Source organism: Kogia breviceps, chromosome 10 (assembly GCF_026419965.1).
Source record: "Kogia breviceps isolate mKogBre1 chromosome 10, mKogBre1 haplotype 1, whole genome shotgun sequence".
Classification (NCBI taxonomy): Eukaryota; Metazoa; Chordata; class Mammalia; order Artiodactyla; family Physeteridae; genus Kogia; species Kogia breviceps.
This window is the reverse complement of record NC_081319.1, coordinates 67055797-67077601: the sequence shown is the minus strand read 5'-3', so window position 1 is coordinate 67077601 and position 21805 is coordinate 67055797. Positions and strand designations below refer to the sequence as shown.

Here is a 21805-nt window from a genome sequence, read left to right as displayed (position 1 = left end):
TGCAACTAGAGAAAGCCCGAGTGCAGCAACAAAGACCCAGTGCAGCCAAAAATAAATAAATAAATTTATATTTTTTTAAAAAAGAAAACATATGTCTATAAAAAAAATGTGTGCACAGATGTTCATAGCAGCATCATTCATAATAGCCAAAAGGCAGAAACAACTCAAATTTTCATCAGTGATGAATTGATAAACAAAATGTGCTTATATCTATGTAATGGAATATTATTCAGCCATAAAAAAGTGAGATACTGACACATGCTACAATGTGGATAAACCTAGAAAACATGTTAAGTAAGGAAGTCATACAGAAAAGGCCACATATTGTATGATTCCATTTATATGAAATGTCCAGTATAGGTAAATCCGTAGAGACAGAAATTAAATTAGTGGTTACCAGGGGCAGGGGTGGGGTGGGCCAGGGTGAGGGGAACAGTGTGCAGATAAGTAATAAGCTTCTGATGTGTCTGAAGTTTCTTTTTGGATGATGGAAATTTTCTGGAATTAGTTAGTGGTGATGTTTGTACAGCCTTATGAATATACTGAAAACCACTGAATAGTACACATTGTAAAGGTGGATATTATGTGAAATGTATCTCAATGAAAAAAATAAAAAGAATGGATGTTAGGCAAACTTGAGCCTGGTGCTGCCGAGGGATGATGCTATACTTGGGAAATGGACCTAGGTTTATTCTTACAGGAACTCCTCCCTAAGGTAGCCTTACAGGCAATTGCTGAAGTCGTTTTGTCTCAGTTACTGGCACCTGTTGATCAGCAGGTCTGCACAGCCAGAGCCTCCAAAAGGTCCAGGTGTTGTGGAGGGGTGGGGGCGGAGTAGGGAGGATATAGAAGCCCCGCTGGGAACTTGTGGAGGATTTTGAGAATCTGGGGAGGCTCTCCCTCCATCGGGAGCTGCTGTGTCTTGACTTTGTGTATCTGGCTCCATGAGATTCCATATCCTTTGCCATTAAAGAAACTGGTGCCAAAAAAAAGAAAAGTTAAGTTAGCCTCAATATGTCTAGACATCTCCACTCTGTTTTAATTAACTTTTCTCCTCGAAAAAGAGCATTCTTTAAGAAGAAGAAATATAAGCAATGGACTGGCATGGTGCCCAAAACCCAGTGGTCAGTCACTAAATGGTTATTATCAATAAAGATTTGATTGTCACCATATGCTAATAAAAGTGGAAGAAGCAGATAAGCCCTGGGTTCTCTGGTAGATTGAAGTCAAGTGTGTGGTTGTGATGTTGTGTCTGCTGCCCTTGGGAATGGTGACCTGTTAGTACGTGCTGCCTGAGAGGAATCAATCTTTTTGAAAAGTGTTACTGTATTTAAGGTCTTTTTTGTGTGTGTGTGAGGCCCAGAAATTTCTGTAAAATATTTGTTGTTCCAAAAACAAAATGAACAATTTTAGAAAAATTTCTAGAGTAAAGCCACCATAAGGAAGTTTGTAACTAGAGATTTCTTAAATACTAATCTGGTATTAAAAAAGCAGAAACACTATGAATGTGTGTTTCTCCCCCATTCCAGTGAAATGTTATTGACATAAATGTTTACAGATTTTATATTTTAATGGTTTAATAATTGTACTGCCATTTGTTTCTTTGGGGCATCTTAATTTATTTCATTCTTTACTTTCTTAATGATGTTGGCCACCGAAATGGAAAAAAAAATCCAAGTGGTTTAGAAAGGAATTTTTGAAATATAGTGGAGAACAGATGTAAATTTTTTTTAAAGTAACCCCTCATCCAGTCCCTGAAATAGAATCCTAAAAATATAGTTGGCCTACATTCTGGCTTACAGAAGAGTATAACTCTTGTGCCTGCTCTCAGGGACTGTGCAGAACATTAAGATCAGTGTTCTGGAAAGAAAGTCTTCTGTGCACACTCTTTCTGCAGGAGCTTGTTAGGTGTTTGTCTTTCTTTTCTTTTTTTAAGCCCCATTTGGTGGTAAAAACGGTGGGAGTGAAGGGAGGATAGAAAAGTGGTTTTGGTAGGAGGAGGATGAGGTCCTCCTGATGGTATCACATAGAAATTTAATTTGCCAGAAATTAAAATTGAAGGGTAAAATATCTGTTACTAGGGGAGTGGTTAAAAAAATTAAGGTCTATATAGATAGAGAGATACTATGCAATTAAAAAAATACTGGGGTGTACAGATAAGAAAGGAGACAAATATCTGCTCTGTATAGGATGCTGCCTTTCATGTGATAAAAAGGAGGATAAGCCTATATATTCATACCTGTTTTCTCTGCATAAAAGGCAACTGTGGGTAAACACATAAATATCTAACAAAAAGGGTTATTTCTAGTGAGAGGGTCTAGGTGGTAGGAAACCAGATAGATGAAAGACAGAAGTAAGAGGAAACTTATTACTGAATACTTTGTTTTACATACATGTAGGTTCATGTATTACCTATTCACAAAGTTGACTTCACAAACTTAAGGGTGAGAGATGGCAGAAGATGGTGATTAAAAACGCAGATTCCCTGGTGAATCTTGGCTCTGCCCGCCCCTTCCCAGTTGTGGAAGACCTTGTTCAGCTCCCCTCTCTGTGCCTTCATTTTCTCATTCATAAAAGTTAATTCTTGGAAAGCACTTGCACCAGTATCTGTTGTACTGTAATCTGCTGATATCATTATTAGAAGTTGGAGGATTAAAGACCAGTCATTCTCATTTTGCATCTCAGTGTCTAATCTTTGGTCACATTTTAAAAAGTATTAGAAGTACCGGATGCTTTCTTTCATCTCTATAATACCACGTATTGACTGAAGCAGCTGATAAATGCATGCAGAGTTTCTCTTGGCCTGTGGTTAAGAGCCTGGCCTCTGAAGTAGACAGAATTGCATTCAGGTCCCCCAAATGCATCACTTCTCAGCAGCGAGTCCTTTACTCGGTACTGCTGAAAGATATGCAGAGATGCTAGGGTGGAATTGACCAGGTTGCCTTGATGGAGGAGGCTCCATCCTGAAATCCTTTTTTTTTTTTTTTAACATCTTTATTGGAGTATAATTGCTTTACAATGGTGTGTTACTTTCTGCTTTATAACAAAGTGAATCAGTTATACATATACATATATCCCCATATCTAGTCCCTCTTGCGTCTCCTACCCTCCCACCCTCCCTATCCCACCCCTCCAGGTGGTCACAAAGCACCGAGCTGATCTTCCTGTGCTATGTGGCTGCTTCCCACTAGCTATCTATTTTACATTTGGTAGTGTATATATGTCCATGCCACTCTCTCACTTTGTCCCAGCTTACCCATCCCCCTCCCCATATACTCAAGTCCATTCTCTAGTAGGTCTGCATCTCCATTCCCGTCTTACCCCTTGGTTCTTCATGACCTTTTTTTGTGTGTGTGTGGTACGCGGGCCTCTCACTGTTGTGGCCTCTCCCGTTGCAGAGCACAGGCTCCGGATGCGCATGCTCAGCGGCCATGGCTCACGGGCCCAGCCGCTCCGCGGCATGTGGGACCTTCCCAGACCGGGGCACGAACCCATGTCCCCTGCATCGGCAGGCGGATTCTCAACCACTGCGCCACCAGGGAAGCCCATGACCTTTTTTTAAAAAAAATTTTTTTTCTTAGATTCCATATATATGTGTTAGCATATGGTATTTGTTTTTCTCTTTCTGACTTACTTCACTCTGTATAACAGACTCTAGGTCCATCCACCTCACTACAAATAACTCAATTTCCTTTCCTTTTATGGCTGAGTAATATTCCATTGTATATATGTGCCACATCTTCTTTATACATTCATCTGTTGATGGACACTTAGGTTGCTTCCATGTCATGGCTATTGTAAATAGAGTTGCAATGAACATTGTGGTACATGACTCTTTTTGAATTATGGTTTTCTCAGGGTATATGCCCAGTAGTGGGATTGCTGGGTCATATGGCAGTTCTATTTTTAGTTTATTAAGGAACCTCCATACTGTTCTCCATAGTGGCTGTATCAATTTACATTCCCATCAACAGTGCAAGAGGGTTCCCTTTTCTCCACACCGTATCCAGCATTTATTATTTGTAGATTTTTTGACGATGGCCATTCTGACCAGTGTGAGCTGATATCTCATTGTAGTTTTGATTTGCATTTCTCTAATGATTAATGATGTTGAGCATTCTTTCATGTGTTTGTTGGCAATCTGTATATCTTCTTTGGAGAAATGTCTATTTAGGTCATCAGCCCATTTTTTGGATTGGGTTGTTTGTTTTTTTGATATTGAGCTGCATGAGCTGCTTGTAAATTTTGGAGATTAATCCTTTCTCAGTTGCTTTATTTGCAAATATTTTCTCTCATTCTGAGCATTGTCTTTTCATCGTGCTTATGGTTTCTTTTGCTGTACAAAAGCTTTTAAGTTTCATTAGGTTCTCTTTCTTTATTTTTGTTTTTATTTTGATTTCTCTAGGAGGTGGGTCAAAAAGGATCTTGCTGTGATTTATGTCATAGAGTGTTCTGCCTATGTTTTCCTCTAAGAGTTTGATAGTGTCTGGCCTTACATTTAGGTCTTTAATCCATTTTGAGTTTATTTTTGTGTATGGTGTTAGGGAGTGTTCTAATTTCATTCTTTTACATGTAGCTGTCCAGTTTTCCCAGCACCACTTATTGAAGAGGTTGTCTTTTCTCCATTGTATATTCTTGCCTCCTTTATCAAACTTAAGGTGACCATATGTGCATGGGTTTATCTCTGGGCTTTCTATCCTGTTCCATTGATCTATATTCCTTTTTTTTTTGTGCCAGTACCATAGTGTCTTGATTACGATGGCTTTGTAGTATAGTCTGAAGTCCAGGAGCCTGATTCCTCCAGCACCGTTTTTCCTTCTCCAGATTGCTTTGGCTATTCAGGGTCTTTTGTGTTTCCATACAAATTGTGAGATTTTTTTGTTCTACTTCTGTGAAAAATGCCAGTGGTAATTTGATAGGGATTGCATTGAATCTGTAGATTGCTTTGGGTAGCAGAGTCATTTTCAGAATGTTGATTCTTCCAATCCAAGAACATGGTATATCTCTCCATCTGTTTGTATCATCTTTAATTTCTTTCATCAGTGTCTTATAATTTTCTGCATATAGGTCTTTTGTCTCCTTAGGTAAGTTTATTCCTAGATATTTTATTCTTTTTGTTGCAGTGGTAAATGGGAGTGTTTTCTTAATTTCACTTTCAGATTTTTCATCATTAGTGTATAGGAATGCAGGAGATTTCTGTGCATTAATTTTGTATCCTGCTACTTTACCAAATTCATTGATTAGCTCTAGTAACTTTCTGGTGGCATTTTAAGGATAATCTATTTATAGTATCATGTCATCTGCAAACAGGGACAGCTCTACTTCTTTTCCAATTTGAATTCCTTTTATTTCTTTTTCTTCTCTGATTGCTGTGGCTAAAACTTGCAAAAATATGTTGAATAACAGTGGTGAGAGTGGGCACCCTTATGTTGTTCCTTATTTTGGTGGAAATGGTTTCAGCTTTTCACCATTGAGGACCATGTTGGCTGTGGGTTTTTCCAAATATGGCCCTTATTATGTTGAGGAAAGTTCCCTCTATGCCTACTTTCTGTAGGGTTTTTTTTTTTATCATCAATGGGTGTTGAATTTTGTTGAAGGCTTTCTCTGCATCTATTGAGATGATCATATGGTTTTTCTCCTTCAGTTTGTTAATATGGTGTATCATGTTGATTCATTTGCATACATTGAAAAATCCTTGCATTCTTGAGATAAACCCCACTTGATCATTGTGTATGATCCTTTTAATGTGCTTTTGGATTCCATTTGCCAGTATTTTGTTGAGGATTTTTGCATCTATATTCATATATTCATCAGTGATATTGGTCTGTAGTTTTCTTTCTTTGTGACATCTTTGTCTGGTTTTGATATCAGGGTGATGGTGGCCTCATAGAAAGAGTTTGGGAGTGTTCCTCCCTCTGCTATGTTTTGGAAGAGTTTGAGAAGGGTGGGTGTTAGCTCTTCTCTAAATGTTTGATAGAATTCGCCTGTGAAGCCATCTGGTCCTGGGCTTCTGTTTGTTGGAAGATTTTTATTCACAGTTTCAATTTCAGTTCTTACGATTGGTCTGCTCATATTTTCTATTTCTTTCTGGTTCAGTCTCGGGAGATTGTGCATTTCTAAGAATTTGTCCATTTCTTCCAGGTAGTCCATTTTATTGGCATAGAGTTGCTTGTAGTAATCTCTCATGATCCTTTGTATTTCTGCAGTGTCAGTTGTTACTTCTCCTTTTTCATTTCTAATTCTATTGATTTGAGTCTTCTTTTTTTTCTTGATGATTCTGGCTAATGGTTTATCAATTTTGTTTATCTTCTCAAAGAACCAGCTTTTAGTTTTATTGATCTTTGCTGTTGTTTCCTTCATTTCTTTTTCATTTATTTCTGATCTGATCTTTATGATTTCTTTCCTTCTGCTAACTTTGGGTTTTTTTTGTTCTACTTTCTGTATTTGCTTCAGGAGTAAGGTTAGGTTGTTTATTTGAGATGTTTCTTGTTTCTTAAGGTAGTATTGTATTGCTATAAACTTCCCTCTTAGAACTGCTTTTGTTGCATCCCATAGGTTTTTTTTTTTTTTTTTTTTAACATCTTTATTGGAGTATAATTGTTTTACAATAGTGTGTTAGTTTTCCCTCTACAACAAACTAAATCAGTTATACATACACACATGCTCCCACATCTCCTCCCTCTTGCATCACCCTCTCTCCCACCCTCCCTATCCCACCCCCCCAGGCGGTCACACAGCACAGAGGTGATCTCCCTGTGCTATGCAGCAGCTTCCCACCAGCTATCTAATTTACATTTGATAGTGTATATATGTCCCTGCCACTCCCCCACTTCGTCACAGCCCACCCCTCCCCCTCCCCATATCCTCAAGTCCATGCTCGAGTGAGTCTGTGTTTTATTCCCGTCCTACCACTAACCTCTTCATGACATTTTTTTCCCTTAGAGTCCATATATATGTGTTAGCATACGGTATTTGTTTTTCTCCTTCTGACTTACTTCACTCTGTATGACAGACTCCAGGTCCATCCACCTCATTATAAATAACTCAGTTTCATTTCTTTTTATGGCTGAGTAATATTCCATTGTATATATGTGCCACATCTTCTTTATCCATTCATCTGTTGATGGACACTTAGGTTGCTTCCATGTCCTGGCTATTGTAAATAGAGCTGCAATGAACATTTTGGTACATGAGTCTTTCTGAATTATAGTTTTCTCAGGGTATATTCCCAGTAGTGGGATTGCTGGGTCGTATGGTAGTTCTATTTGTAGTTTTTTAAGGAACCTCCATACTGTTCTCCATAGCGGCTGTATCAATTTACATTCCCACCAGCAGTGCAAGAGGGTTCCCTTTTCTCCACACCCTCTCCAGCATTTATTGTTTCTAGAGTTTTTGATGATGGCCAATCTGACCGGTGTGAGATGATATCTCATTGTAGTTTTGATTTGCATTTCTCTAATGATTAATGATGTTGAGCATTCTTTCATGTGTTTGTTAGCAATCTGTATATCTTCTTTGGAGAAATGTCTATTTAGTTCTTCTGCCCATTTTTGGATTGGGTTGTTTGTTTTTTTGTTATTGAGCTGCATGAGTTGCTTATAAATTTTGGAAATTAATCCTTTGTCAGTTGCTTCATTTGCAAATATTTTCTCCCATTCTGAGGGTTGTCTTTTGGTCTTGTTTATGGTATCCTTTGCTGTGCAAAAGCTTTTAAGTTTCATTAGGTCCCATTTGTTTATTTGTGTTTTTATTTCCATTTCTCTAGGAGATGGGTCAAAAAGGATCTTGCTGTGATTTATGTCGTATAGTGTTCTGCCTATGTTTTCCTCTAAGAGTTTGATAGTGTCTGGCCTTACATTTAGGTCTTTAACCCATTTTGAGTTTATTTTTGTGTGTGGTGTTAGGGATTGTTCTAATTTCATACTTTTACATGTAGCTGTCCAGTTTTCCCAGCACCACTTATTGAAGAGGCTGTCTTTTCTCCACTGTATATCCTTCCCTCCTTTATCAAAGATAAGGTGACCATATGTGTGTGGGTTTATCTCTGGGCTCTCTATCCTGTTCCATTGATCTATATTTCTGTTTTTGTGCCAGTACCATATTGTCTTGATTACTGTAGCCTTGTAGTAGAGTCTGAAGTCAGGGAGCCTAATTCCTCCAGCTCCATTTCTCGTTCTCAAGATTGCTTTGGCTATTCGGGGTCTTTTGTGTTTCCATACAAATTGTGAAATTTTTTGTTCTAGTTCTGTAAAAAATGCCAGTGGTAATTTGATAGGGATTGCATTGAATCGGTAGATTGCTTCGGGTAGTATAGTCATTTTCACAATGTTGATTCTTCCAATCCAAGAACATGGTATATTTCTCCACCTATTTGTATCATCTTTAATTTCTTTCATCAGTGTCTTATAGTTTTCTGCATACAAGTCTTTTGTCTCCTTAGGTAGGTTTATTCCTAGATATTTTATTCTTTTTGTTGCAATGGTAAATGGGAGCGTTTTCTTAATTTCACTCTCAGATTTTTCATCATTAGTGTATAAGAATGCCAGAGATTTCTGTGCATTAATTTTGTATCCTGCAACTTTACCAAATTCATTGATTAGCTCTAGTAGTTTTCTGGTAGCATCCTTAGGATTCTCTATGTATAGTATCATGTCATCTGCAAACAGTGACAGCTTTACTTCTTCTTTTCCTATTTGGATTCCTTTTATTTCTTTTTCTTCTCTGATTGCTGTGGCTAGAACTTCCAAAACTATGTTGAATAAGAGTGGTGAGAGTGGGCAACCTTGTCTTGTTCCTGATCTTAGTGGAAATGGTTTCAGTTTTTCACCATTGAGAACGATGCTAGCTGTGGGTTTGTCATATATGGCCTTTATTATGTTGAGGAAAGTTCCCTCTATGCCCACTTTCTGCAAGGTTTTTATCATAAATGAGTGTTGAATTTTGTCAAAAGCTTTCTCTGCATCTATTGAGATGATCATATGGTTTTTCTCCTTCAGTTTGTTGATATGGTGTATCACATTGATTGATTTGCGTATATTGAAGAATCCTTGCATTCCTGGGATAAACCCCACTTGATCATGGTGTATGATCCTTTTAATGTGCTGTTGGATTCTGTTTGCTAATATTTTGTTGAGGATTTTTGCATCTATGTTCATCAGTGATATTGGCCTGTAGTTTTCTTTCTTTGTGACGTCTTTGCCTGGTTTTGGTATCAGGGTGATGGTGGCCTCATAGAATGAGTTTGGGAGTGTTCCTCCCTCTGCTATCTGTTGGAAGAGTTTGAGAAGGATAGGTGTTAGCTCTTCTCTAAATGTTTGATAGAATTCGCCTGTGAAGCCATCTGGTCCTGGACTTTTGTTTGCTGGAAGATTTTTAATCACAGTTTCAATTTCAGTGCTTATGATTGGTCTGTTCATATTTTCTATTTCTTCCTGGTTCAGTCTCGGCAGGTTGTGCATTTCTAAGAATTTGTCCATTTCTTCCAGGTTGTCCATTTTATTGGCATACAGTTGCTTGTAGTAATCTCTAATAATCTTTTGTATTTCTGCAGTGTCAGTTGTTATATCTCCTTTTTCATTTCTAATTCTATTGATTTGAGTCTTCTCCCTTTTATTCTTGATGAGTCTGGCTAATGGTTTATCAATTTTATTTATCTTCTCAAAGAACCAGCTTTTAGTTTTATTGATCTTTGCTATTGTTTCCTTCACTTCTTTTTCATTTATTTCTGATCTGATCTTTATGATTTCTTTCCTTCTGCTAAATTTGGGGGTTTTTTGTTCTTCTTTCTCTAATTGCTTTAAGTGCAAAGTTAGGTTGTTTATTCGAGATGTTTCCTGTTTCTTAAGGTATGATTGTATTGCTATAAACTTGCCTCTTAGAACTGCTTTTGCTGTATCCCATAGGTTTTGGGTCGTTGTGTCTCCATTGTCATTTGTTTCTAAGTATTTTTTGATTTCCTCTTTGATTTCTTCAGTGATCACTTCGTTATTAAGTAGTGTATTGTTTAGCCTCCATGTGTTTGTATTTTTTACAGATCTTTTCCTATAATTGATATTTAGTCTCATAGCGTTGTGGTCGGAAAAGATACTTGATACGATTTCAATTTTCTTAAATTTGCCAAGGCTAGATTTGTGACCCAATATATGATCAATCCTGGAGAATGTTCCATGAGCACTTGAGAAAAATGTGTATTCTGTTGTTTTTGGATGGAATGTCCTATAAATATCAATTAAGTCCATCTTGTGTAATGTATCATTTAAAGCTTGTGTTTCCTTATTTATTTTCATTTTGGATGATCTGTCCATTGGTGAAAGTGGGGTGTTAAAGTCCCCCATTATAATTGTGTTGCTGTCGATTTCCCCTTTTAAGGCTGTTAGTATTTGCCTTATGTATTGAGGTGCTCCTACGTTGGGTGCATAAATATTTACAATTGTTATATCTTCTTCATGGATCGATCCCTTGATCATTATGTAGTGTCCTTCTTTGTCTCTTGTAATAGTCTTTATTTTAAAGTCTATTTTGTCTGATATGAGAATTGCTACTCCAGCTTTCTTCTGATTTCCATTTGCATGGAATATCTTTTTCCATCCCCTTACTTTCAGTCTGTATGTGTCCCTAGGTCTGAAGTGGGTCTCTTGTAGACAGCATATATATGGGTCTTGTTTTTGTATCCATTCAGCCAGTCTGTGTCTTTTGGTGGGAGCATTTAATCCATTTACATTTAAGGTAATTATCGATATGTATGTTCCTATTACCATTTACTTGTTTTGGGTTGTTCTTGTAGGTCTTTTCCTTCTCTTGTGTTTCTTGCCTAGAGAAGTTCCTTTAGGATTTGTTGTAGAGCTGGTTTGGTGGTGCTGAACTCTCTCAGTTTTTGCTTGTCTGTAAAGGTTTTAATTTCTCCATCAAATCTGAATGAGATCCTTGCTGGGTAGAGTAATCTTGGTTGTAGGTTTTTTTCCTTCATCACTTTAAATATGTCCTGCCACTCCCTTCTGGCTTGTAGAGTTTCTGCTGAAAGATCAGATGTTAATCTTATGGGGATTCCCTTGTGTGTTATTTGTTGTTTTTCCCTTGCTGCTTTTAATATGTTTTCTTTGTATTTAATTTTTGACAGTTTGATTATTATGTGTCGTGGCGTGTTTCTCTTTGGGTTTATCCTGTATGGAACTCTCTGTGCTTCCTGGACTTGATTGACTATTTCCTTTCCTATATTAGGGAAGTTTTCAACTATAATCTCTTCAAATATTTTCTCAGTCCCTTTCTTTTTCTCTTCTTCTTCTGGGACCCCTATAATTCGAATGTTGGTGCGTTTAATGTTGTCCCAGAGGTCTCTGAGACTGTCCTCAGTTCTTTTCATTCTTTTTTCTTTCTTCTGCTCTGCAGTAGTTATTTCCACTATTTTATCTTCCAGGTCACTTATCCGTCCTTCTGCCTCAGTTATTCTGCTATTGATCCCATCTAGAGTATTTTTAATTTCATTTATTGTGTTGCTCATCGTTGCTTGCTTCCTCTTTATTTCTTCTAGGTCCCTGTTAAGTGTTTCTTGCAAATTGTCTATTCTATTTCCAAGATTTTGCATCATCTTCACCATCATTATTCTAAATTCTCTTTCAGGTAGATTGGCTATTACCTCTTCATCTGTTAGGTCTGGTGTGTTTTTATCTTGCTCCTTCATCTGTTGTGTGTTTTTCTGTCTTCTCATTTCGCTTATCTTACTGTGTTTGAGGTCTCCTTTTTGCACGCTGCAGGTTCGTAGTTCCTGTTGTTTTTGGTGGCTGTCCCCAGTGGCTAAGGTTGGTTCAGTGGGTTGAGTAGATTCCCTGGTTGGGGGAACTAGTGCCTCTGTTCTGGTGGATGAGGCTGGATCTTGTCCTTCTGGTGGGCAGGTCCTCGTCTGGTGGTGTGTTTGGGGATGTTGGTAACCTTATTATGATTTTAGGCAGTCTCTCTGCTAATGGATGGGGCTGTAGACCTGTCTTGCTCTTTGTTGGGGATAGGGTGTCCAGCACTGTTCTTTGCTGGTCCTTGAGTGAAGCTGGGTCTTGGTGTTGAGATGGAGGTCTCTGGGAGATTTTCGCCGTCTGATATTACGTGGAGCTCGGAGGTCTCTTGTGGACTAGTGTCTTGAGGTTGGTTCTCCCACCTCAGGGACACCGCCCTGGTGCCTGGCTGGGGCGCCAAGAACCTTTAATCCACACGGCTCAAAATAAAAGGTAGAATAAATAGAGAGGAAAGAAAAGGAAGGAAGGAGGGAGGGAGGGAAGGAAGGAAGAAAGGAAGGAAGAAATGAAGGAAGGAAGCAAGAAAGCAAGGACGGAAGGTGCAGAGGAAGAAAGGGAGGAAGGAAGAGAGGAAGGGAGGAAAGAAGGGGGAAGGAAGGAAGAAAGGAGGGAAGGAGGGAAGAAAGGAAGAAAGAAAGGGAGAAGACAGAGTAGTATAAAGTATAGTTATTAAAATAAAAAATAATTATTAAGAAGAAAAATTTCCTTTTAAAAAACAAACAACAAAACAAAACAAAACAAACAAACAAACAAACAAACAAAAAACAGAAAAATGGGTCGGTCTAACCCTAGGACAAATGGTGCAAGCAAAGCTATACAGACAAAATCTCACACAGCAGCACACACATACACACCCACAAAAAGAAAAAAAAGGGGAAAATAATAGTATATCTTGCTCCCAAAGTCCACCTCCTCAACTTGGGATGATTCGTTGTCTATTCAGGTTTTCAACAGATGCAGGGCACTTCAAGTTGATTGTGGAGCTTTAATCCGCCGCTTCTGAGGCTGTTGGGAGAGATCTCCCCCTCTCCTCTCTGTTCGCACAGCTCCTGGGGTTCAGCTTTGGACTTGGTCCCGCCTCTGCGTGTAGGTTGTCCGAGGGCGACTGCCCTTCGCTCAGACAGGACGATGTTAAAGGAGCAGTTGATTCGGGGGCTCCAGCTCACTCAGGCTGGGGGGAGGGAGTGGCACGGGGGCGGGGCGAGTCCGCGACGTCAGAGGCCGACGTGACGCTGCACAGGCCCAAGGCGCGCCGTGCGTTCTCCCGGGGAAGCTGTCCCTGGATCCCGGGACCCCGGCAGTGGCGGACTGCACGGGCTCCCGGGAGGGCCGGTGTGGAGAGTGGCCTGTGTGGTGGTGGCAGCAGCAACCTTAGCGTCCGACACCCGTCTCTACTGTCCGTGCCGACAGCCGCGGCTCGCGCCCGTTTCTGGAGCTCCTCTACGCGGTGCTCTTAAACCCCTCACCTCACACCCGAGGAAGCAAAGAGGCAAGAAAAAGTCTCTTGTCTCTTCGGCAGCTCCGCGCCCGGTTCTAGGGCTCCTTTAAGCGGCGCACTTAATCCCCTCTCCTCACGCCCAGGCAGCAAAGAGGGAGGAAAAGGTCTCTTGCCTCTTCGGCAGCTCCAGACTTCTCCCGACCTCCCTCCCGGCCAGCCGTGGCGCACTAGCCCCCTTCAAGCTGTCTTCACTCTGCCAACTCCAGCCCTTTCCCCGGGATCCGACTGAAGCCCGAGCCTCAGCTCTCGGCCCCGCCCGCCCTGGCGGGCGAGCAGACAAGCCTCTCGGGCTGGTGAGCGCCGGTCGGCACCGATCCTCTGCTGGAATCTCTCCGCTTTGCCCTCCGCACCCCTGTGCCTGAGCTGTCCTCCGCGGCTCCGGAGCTTCCCCCTCCGGCGCCCGCAGTCTCCGCCCGCGAAGGGGCCTCTAGTGTGTGGGAGTCTTTCCTCCTTCTCGGCTCCCTCCCACTGGCGTAGGTCCCGTCCCTATTCTTTTGTCCCTGTTTATTCTTTTTTCTTTTGCCCTACCCAGATATGTGGGGAGTTTCTTGCCTTTTTGGAGGTCCGAGGTCCTCTGCCAGCGTTCGGTGGGTGCTCTACAGGAGAAGCTCCACGTGTAGATGTATTTCTGATGTCTCTGTGAGGAGGAAGGAGATCTCCACGTCTTACTCTTCCGCCATCTTTAAGCCGTCTCAAGTCCTCCCATAGGTTTTGGGTCGTCGTGTTTTCATTGTCATTTGTTTGTAGGTATTTTTTGATTACCTCTTTGATTTCTTCAGTGATCTCTTGGTTATTAAGTGGTATATTGTTTAGCCTCCATGTGTGTGTTTTTTTTACAGAATTTTTCCTGTAATTGATATCTAGTCTCATAGCGTTGCAGTCGGAAAAGATACTTGATACGACTTCAATTTTCTTAAATTTACCAAGCCTTGATATGTGACCCAAGATATGATCTGTCCTGGAGAATGTTCCATGAGCCCTTGAGAAGAAAGTGTATTCTGTTATTTTTTGATGGAATGTCCTATAAATATCTATTAAGTCCATCTTGTTTAATGTATCATTTAAAGCTTGTGTTTCCTTATTTATTTTCATTTTGGATGATTTGTCCATTGGTGAAAGTGGGGTGTTAAAGTCCCCTACTATGATTGTGTTACTGTCGATTTCCCCGTTTTTGGTTGTTAGTATTTGCCTTATGTATTGAGGTGCTCATATGTTGGGTGCATAAATATTTACAATTGTTATATCTTCTTCTTGGATTGATTCCTTGATCATTATGTAGTGTCCTTCTTTGTCTGTTGTAATAGTCTTTGTTTTAAAGTATATTTTGTCTGATATGAGAATTGCTACTCTAGCTTTCTTCTGATTTCCATTTGCATGGAATATCTTTTTCCATCCCCTCATTTTCAGTCTGTATGTGTCCCTCAGTCTGAAGTCGGTCTCTTGTAGACAGCATATATACTGGTCTTTTTTTTGTATGCATTCAGCCAGTCTATATCATTTGGTTGGAGTATTTAATCCATTTACATTTAAGATAATTATTGATATGTATGTTCCTATTACCATTTTCTTAATTGTTTTGGGTTTGTTATTGTAGAACTTTTCCTTCTCTTGTGTTTCCTGCCTAGAGAAGTTCCTTTAGCTTTTTTTGTAAAGCTGGTTTGGTGGTGCTGAATTGTCTTAGCTCTTGCTTGTCTGTAAAGGTTTTAATTTCTCCATCAAATCTGAATGAGATGCTTGCTGGGTAGAGTATAATCTTGGTTGTAAGTTTTTCCCCTTCATCACTTTAAATATGTCCTGCCACTCCCTTCTGGCTTGGAGAGTTTCTGCTGAAAGATCAGCTGTTAACCTTACGGGGATTCCCTTATATGTTATTTGTTGTTTTTCCCTTGCTGCTTTTAATATTTTTTCTTTGTATTTAATTTTTGATAGCTTGATTAATGTATGTCTTGGTGTGTTTCTCCTTGGATTTTTCCTGTATGGGACTCTCTGTGCTTCCCGGACTTGATTAACTATTTCCTTTCCCATATTAGGGAAGTTTTCAACTATAATTTCTTCAAGTATTTTCTCACTTCCTTTCTTTTTCTCTTCTTCTTCTGGAACCCCTATAATTTGAATATTGGTGTGTTTAATGTTGTTTCAGAGGTCTCTGAAACTGTCCTCAATTCTTTTCATTCTTTTTTCTTTATTCTGCTCTACAGTAGTTATTTCCACTATTTTATCTTCCAGGTCACTTATCCGTTCTTCTGCCTCAGTAATTCTGCTATTGATCCCTCCTAGAGTATTTTTAATTTCATTTATTGTGTTGCTCGTCGTTGCTTGCTTCCTCTTTAGTTCTTCTAGGTCCTTGTTAAATGTTTCTTGCATTTTCTCTATTCTATTTCCAAGATTTTGGATCCTCTTTACTATCATTATTCTGAATTCTTTTTCAGGTAGACTGTGTATTTCCTGGTCTGTTGCGTTTTTACCTTACTCCTTCATCTGCTGTGTGTTTCTCTGTCTTCTCATTTTGCTTAACCTACTGCGTTTGGTGTCTCCTTTTCGCTGGCTGCAGGTTTTTAGTTCCCGTTGTTTTTGGTGTCTGCCCCCAGTGGCTAAGGTTGGTTCAGTGGGTCGTGTAGGCTTTCTGGAGGAGGGAGGGCACTAGTGCCTGTGTTTTGGTGGATGAGGCTGGATCTTGTCTTTCTGGTGGGCAGGTCCACGTCTGGTGGTGTGTTTTGGGGTGTCTGTGGACTTATTATGATTTTAGGCAGTCTCTCTGCTAATGGGTGGGTTTGTGTTCCTGTCTTGCTAGTTGTTTGGCATAAGGTGTCCAGCACTGGGGCTTGCTGGTCATTGAATGGAACTGGGTCTTGGCGTTGATATGGACATCTCTGGGAGTTTTTCACTGTTTGATCTTACATGGAGCTGGGAGGTCTCTTGTGGACCAGTGTCCTGAAGTTGGGTCTCCCACCACAGGGGCACAGCCCTGTTGCCTGGCTGGAGCACCAAGAGCCTGTCATCCACATGGAAGTTACAGTTATATTTCCTGTCTCAAAAAATATCTTCTGGAAGAATATCTTCATGAGAAAGTCTTCTAGTCATGCACTTAAATCACTTTTTAAAATTCCACAAGACATCTTCTTAGAAGAATAGGCCATTATCCATTTTTTAAGTGCTACGGATTACAATGGGAGTTCCATGTTTATATTCCTTACACTATCGGAGGCCTGAGCAGTGGAAGCTGTGGACCCGTCTTCAGGGCAGGCTGAGGGCTCCAGTCTCAGAAGGGAACCGCTGAAAAGGCACAGATGGCACCTGCCACCTTCAGACCAGTCCCGACCTCAGGTTAGGTAGTGGTAAACTCAGGAGCTGTAGCAGGACTTTCTTGGCAGCAGCCAGCTCTTCCTTCACGACCTCCCCAGCATCTTCCCATCCTGAAGCCTTGATTGAAGATGCCGTATTTGGAAGAGCCAGGAGGGGAGATCATTCTTCCATTCATTTTGGTCTTAATGTCTCTGGTGTAAACCTGTATTCAAGCAGACCATGTTTTAGTTCAGTTCTTCCTAGAACGGCCTGGAGAACCACATTCTGGAGGGGCTGGTAGGATTCTGTGTTTTGTCTGGGACTGTCCAGGGCAAGTTACTGATGAGAACCAAACCCATGGTTTCATTTGAGAATCAGTTAGTTAATGATTGAACTGAGAATGACCAGTCCAGGTTACACTCCGAGGTTTGGGCTTACGTGGGAGGTGGGCGTCTGTAGTCAAACCACTGTCTTTGCTTTTTATTCTTTGTTGTTCCTCGAGTCACCAATTATGGACAATGTATCCTTAAAAATTGGCCAGTGCCAGCCGCTCCCCATCTGTAGGCCTGTCCTTGGAGGAGGTTTGGGGCAGAGAGGATGACTCCTGTGGTTCATAGCATCTTATAGCAATCTTTTCAGAGACCCTGACTTGGGGCACACGTATTTGTGAGGCCCCTGATTGTGCTTGGGCACAGGGCTATCTCAAGGAAGCAAGGTACCAAACTGGCTCTGTTAACTTGAAGGGAATATATATCTTGCCCTATTTACTGCAATAGATATGCTTGTATTCATTTTAGGGGAATTGAGGCGCTGTGGTGAAGCACTTCAGCCAAGCAAATCCAAGTAGTTGTGAGGGGTGGCCCTCGTTCCTCTCAGACTGTTTTTAGATGACCTTTCATCAGTGGGTCCCTAGAGTCTGATTATAATATCCCAGTTTCTTCAGTTTAAATAGTTTAAGATAATGAGGAAGCATCACCCCAGAAAGGATATTATTTTATACACTTATTTTAAATTAATTTTTGAGATTTGAAAAGTTACAAAAATAGGATATTTTTTGTTGTCACTGTAACTAACGCCCATGCATCCACATTTCCCTACTATCCCAAAATGATAGAAACTAAGAGGTTTTATAGTCAGAACCTTTTTACGTAACAGGGTGTTATATTGGGGTGTTAGCACGATAAGGTGTTGTTATTATAAGTTCTGTATATTCACAAGCCTGTTGGTGATTTTGCAGCATTTTCACTCAAGAATGATTTGCTTTCAGTAACTGTGGCCTCTGCCTTTTCCCCTTAAGACAAAATTTAGAGATAATTTCAAAACGTGTTATCATATTTTTAAAGTGACATAAATCAACAAAAACCCCAATGTCCTTGGTGTGGTTGAGGAGGTAAGATTTCTGCATTTGCCCCAAATTGAGAGGTGTTTTTATTTTATTTTATTTTATTTTAAATATTTATTTATTTATTTATTTATTCGGCTGCACTGGGTCCTAGTTGTGGCACGTGGGATCAGTATGCGGGATCTTCGTTGTGGTGTGTGGGATCTTTAGTTGCGGCATGCGAACTCTTAGTTGTGGCATGTGGGATCTAGTTTCCTGACCCAGGGATCGAACCCAGGCCCCCTGCATTCGGAGCGTGGAGTCTTAGCCACTGGACCACCAGGGAAGTCCCTGACAGGTGTTTTTAAAATGTGAAGTATAAAGAGAGAGTTCCAGAGAATGGTGTTCCCCAGGGTGAGGACAGAGTCTTGGCTTTCACCAGATTTGAACTGTGGCTTTGCCGCTGTCTGATGGACCTCACTTTCCTAATGGTGTCATCCCAGTGGTATTGACAATGTGCTGGTTGTTCCTGGTTGGGAGATGACACAGGTAAGGCGCCTCACCCAGTGTCTCCTGCCCCAGGTGGCGTCCCAGGTGGCGGGCGGGTCCCAGCTCTGTTCTGTTTCAGGCAGGAGGCCTCAGACCAGGGCTGCAGACCTTGGTGCAACACTCAGTATCAGGGCCTGGGTGACACTGCTTCTTTTGCAAGATGCTTTTGATGATGCCCAGGGAGTAAAGATTTTGAAGCAAAGAAGGACTTTTCCCCTCCTTTCATTAGTGGATGTCTTTAGTGGGTCAAAAGAGGCATGAAAGTAATGAACATTAAATAGATAAAATGACAATTCTATCAGTGGTTTGTTTTTTTTTTCTTTGTGCTTCGCGGGCCTCTCACTGTTGTGGCCTCTCCCATTGCAGAGCACAGGCTCCGGACGCGCAGGCTCAGTGGCCATGGCTCATGGGCCCAGCCGCTCCGCGGCATGTGGGATCTTCCCGGACTGGGGCACGAACCCGTGTCCCCTGCATCGGCAGGCGGATTCTCAACCACTGCGCCACCAGGGAAGCCCTATCAGTGGTTTTTAAAATAGAAATGTGAAAACAGCCAAATGATGATCACCTTCCCCATAAAACTGGCTAGTGGTTCCAGGAACATTTAAAATTGGAAACAAAGCCCTTTGTTTTTAAGTTTTTACTTTTACAGTGAGTTAATGTCACATCTCCCCCTTATCTACAGGTTGCTTTTGGGGGCCGATACTGCACCCTCTCCCTCCCATGTTCTATTTCTTCTACGTAAAGGCTTGGCCCAGAGGCAGTAGAACTGGGTAGCTGCGACTCCCACCTGGGTGCATTTTGGGGAAAGACTAATTGATATTAAATTCACAATTACTTATTAGCAAGGATATTGACTTTTTTTTTTTAAAAGTATGTTATAAAGAGTTGTATTTGTTTGCTCTTGCTTTAATTGTGAAAATCGTTACTCAGTTTCTAAATTTCTAAAATTAGTTTTAGTTCTCTAAAATTAGAGGAGATACCGTGTCTGTGCATTTCCTAGTATAGTTCAAATACACTTTCAAGCCCATGGGCTTTACGTGTGTGTATGTATTGTTCCTGAAAATCAAATTTACATTTTCTGATCTTATGAAACCGGCTTTGTCAGTGCCCGCAATTCTGGCTTTGATGTTGGAAGGAGCACAGAGGATTAAGGCAGATGAGAGTGTTGGCATGGTGTCTGACTCCCCGTGTTCTGTGCACTCACACGTAAATGCCCTCCAAATCTGGTCGTTACTCTGGTGACATTAGCAAAAGCTGGAGTTCTCTATTGGTTAGAGCTTAGCACAGTGCCTGCTGGAGAAGTAGACCAACCGAGGATCTACTGAATCAGTACGTCGTGCCAGTGCTGACATACTTGGACGTGTGTGGTGTCTGCTGATTCAGAATTCCCACTGCCACCCAGATCGTCTGCGTCTGGGGAGAACATCTGTCTCCTTGCACCGTGTTCCTAATAGACATGGATTACAGCCGAGAGGCAGGAGAATCTGCTGAAAGGAGTGCCATTCGGGGTTTATTAAGAATAAAAGCAACATTACCACAGCTGCTGCTTATTGACCACAGTCTCGCATCGTGGGCACCGCGTGGAGTGTGTTATTACTTGAGTCCTCCTTCAGATGAAGTGCTCTCTGGCCCTGTAAACTTGTGGTCTTAAGTAGAGCATCTGGACCGATATGCCCACTGCTTTCAAACGGGCATGGTTTCTCACTGATGTTTGTAAGAAGAGCTCCGTTGAGATTAAAGGCTCTCCTGTTTTTATGGCAACAGCACATTTTCGACATTCTAAAGCCTAGAAGCACATATTCGGCTGCTATCTTGGTCCTGGGAGTGGTTGTCTTTCAAGGGCTAGAGAGTTATTTTCACATATCAACTGTACAAAGTATATGCATGAGGGAGCCTTACTGTGACGACACTGCCCTTTTTATTTTAATATTAAAACTTGGGAAGTGGAGATGATGCTGTTTTCAGTGGGGGTGGGGGTGGTCATAGATGTTTTCCCCTGGGAAGTGACGTACAAGGTCTTTTTAAGAGTTGTTCCTTGTGGAGTGTGTACTTTGGGGGGGGGTGGAGTAGGAAGAATCTCAGGAACTTTCCTTATACTTTTTCCTTCTGTTCATTTCTAGTCTTTATAACCTGGCTTCACTGGAACTGAGAGAGAATCTTCTTACCTATCTCCCTGAGTGAGTCTCTGGGGAAAAGGAGAGGGGGGTTATGTACTGAATGAACTTCTTGAAACATTAAAAAAAAAAAAAAAGTACTACACTATCTTGTCAAAAAGAAATTCTGTGTCTTATGGAAAATTTGAGAGATGCCAGCCTTCTCTCAATAGTCCTTCCTGTGCAATAATTATGACCATAAAATCCAGATGAATCTTATTTTGGGAAACTAGTCCAAGTGAGGAATGCCATATTGCTCAGCATTTCTAAGTCCTAAGAGCTCCCTCCCTTTGTTTTTTGTTTTTTTTTTAAATAGCTCTCTAACCCAGCTACGGAGACTAGAAGAACTTGATTTAGGAAACAATGAAATATATAATTTGGTAAGTCTGTACTGAAGAGAGATTTGAATTTCACCTTGTCCTTAGTCACGATCACAAAATATTTTGGGGGAGATCTGTAGGGATGCTTGTAAGCCAGTGTTTCCACGGATACAGCTTGGCAGCATTAGAGGATGTGCTTTAGTTCACACAGGTTACGAATTATGATTCAGGGGTGGAGGGTCACGGCTAGAGATGATGGGCGTCAGTGGAAACAGCTGGCATTCTTGGGGAGCGTTGGGGATGCTTTTAGGAAGGGGGGGCTGATATTGGAGAAGTAACAACAGATGACCTCTACAGTACCCCATTACTAACTGTTGAGTTAGGGTTCTTTCTTAATGGAAGGCTGGAAATTGGAGCCTTGTTACCATAACACTGCTTTTTGTTTTAGCCAGAATCGATTGGCGCTCTCTTACATCTAAAGGATCTCTGGTTGGATGGAAATCAACTGTCCGAATTACCTCAGGTGAGTGGTAATTTCACACTGTCTCCCCCAAAATGTAAAACCACCACCACCTTCATGTGTTTCCTGCCTCTACGTGAAATTTTCTGTAGGAGGGATCTTGAAAACCAAAACATTGGTTGAAAAAGCAGATTTGGAAAAATATATTGAGCATTCATCATGCTGCATTGCTGTAGAAAAACTGAAAGCCTCAACCCACCGTTTCTAAAGATAGTAAATATATCCTTTAGTGTATGAAGTCTGCATTTTATTTCATCCTTGCTTTATGCTTGGCTTGCCTGCTTGAAGCCCAGCAAATTTGGAATTTACCAGGATGCCGGATTGTGATGGTAGAAGTTTCTGCCACTGTTTGTGATGTGCCAAGTGCTTTGGGATAAGT

General features: G+C 40.9%; 1 protein-coding gene across 5 annotated transcripts in view; it reads left to right on the top strand.

The window, feature by feature from the left end:
* LRRC1 (leucine rich repeat containing 1) overlaps positions 1-21805 on the top strand; it is a 138297-nt gene that overhangs the window by 88339 nt on the left and 28153 nt on the right. For all 5 annotated transcript variants that reach the window (XM_067005985.1, XM_059076933.2, XM_067005983.1 and 2 more), the window contains exons 5-7: positions 20554-20610; positions 20903-20966; positions 21355-21429. In XM_067005985.1, coding sequence (XP_066862086.1) covers positions 20554-20610; positions 20903-20966; positions 21355-21429 — 196 coding nt within the window. The remainder of the gene's footprint in view (positions 1-20553; positions 20611-20902; positions 20967-21354; positions 21430-21805) is intronic.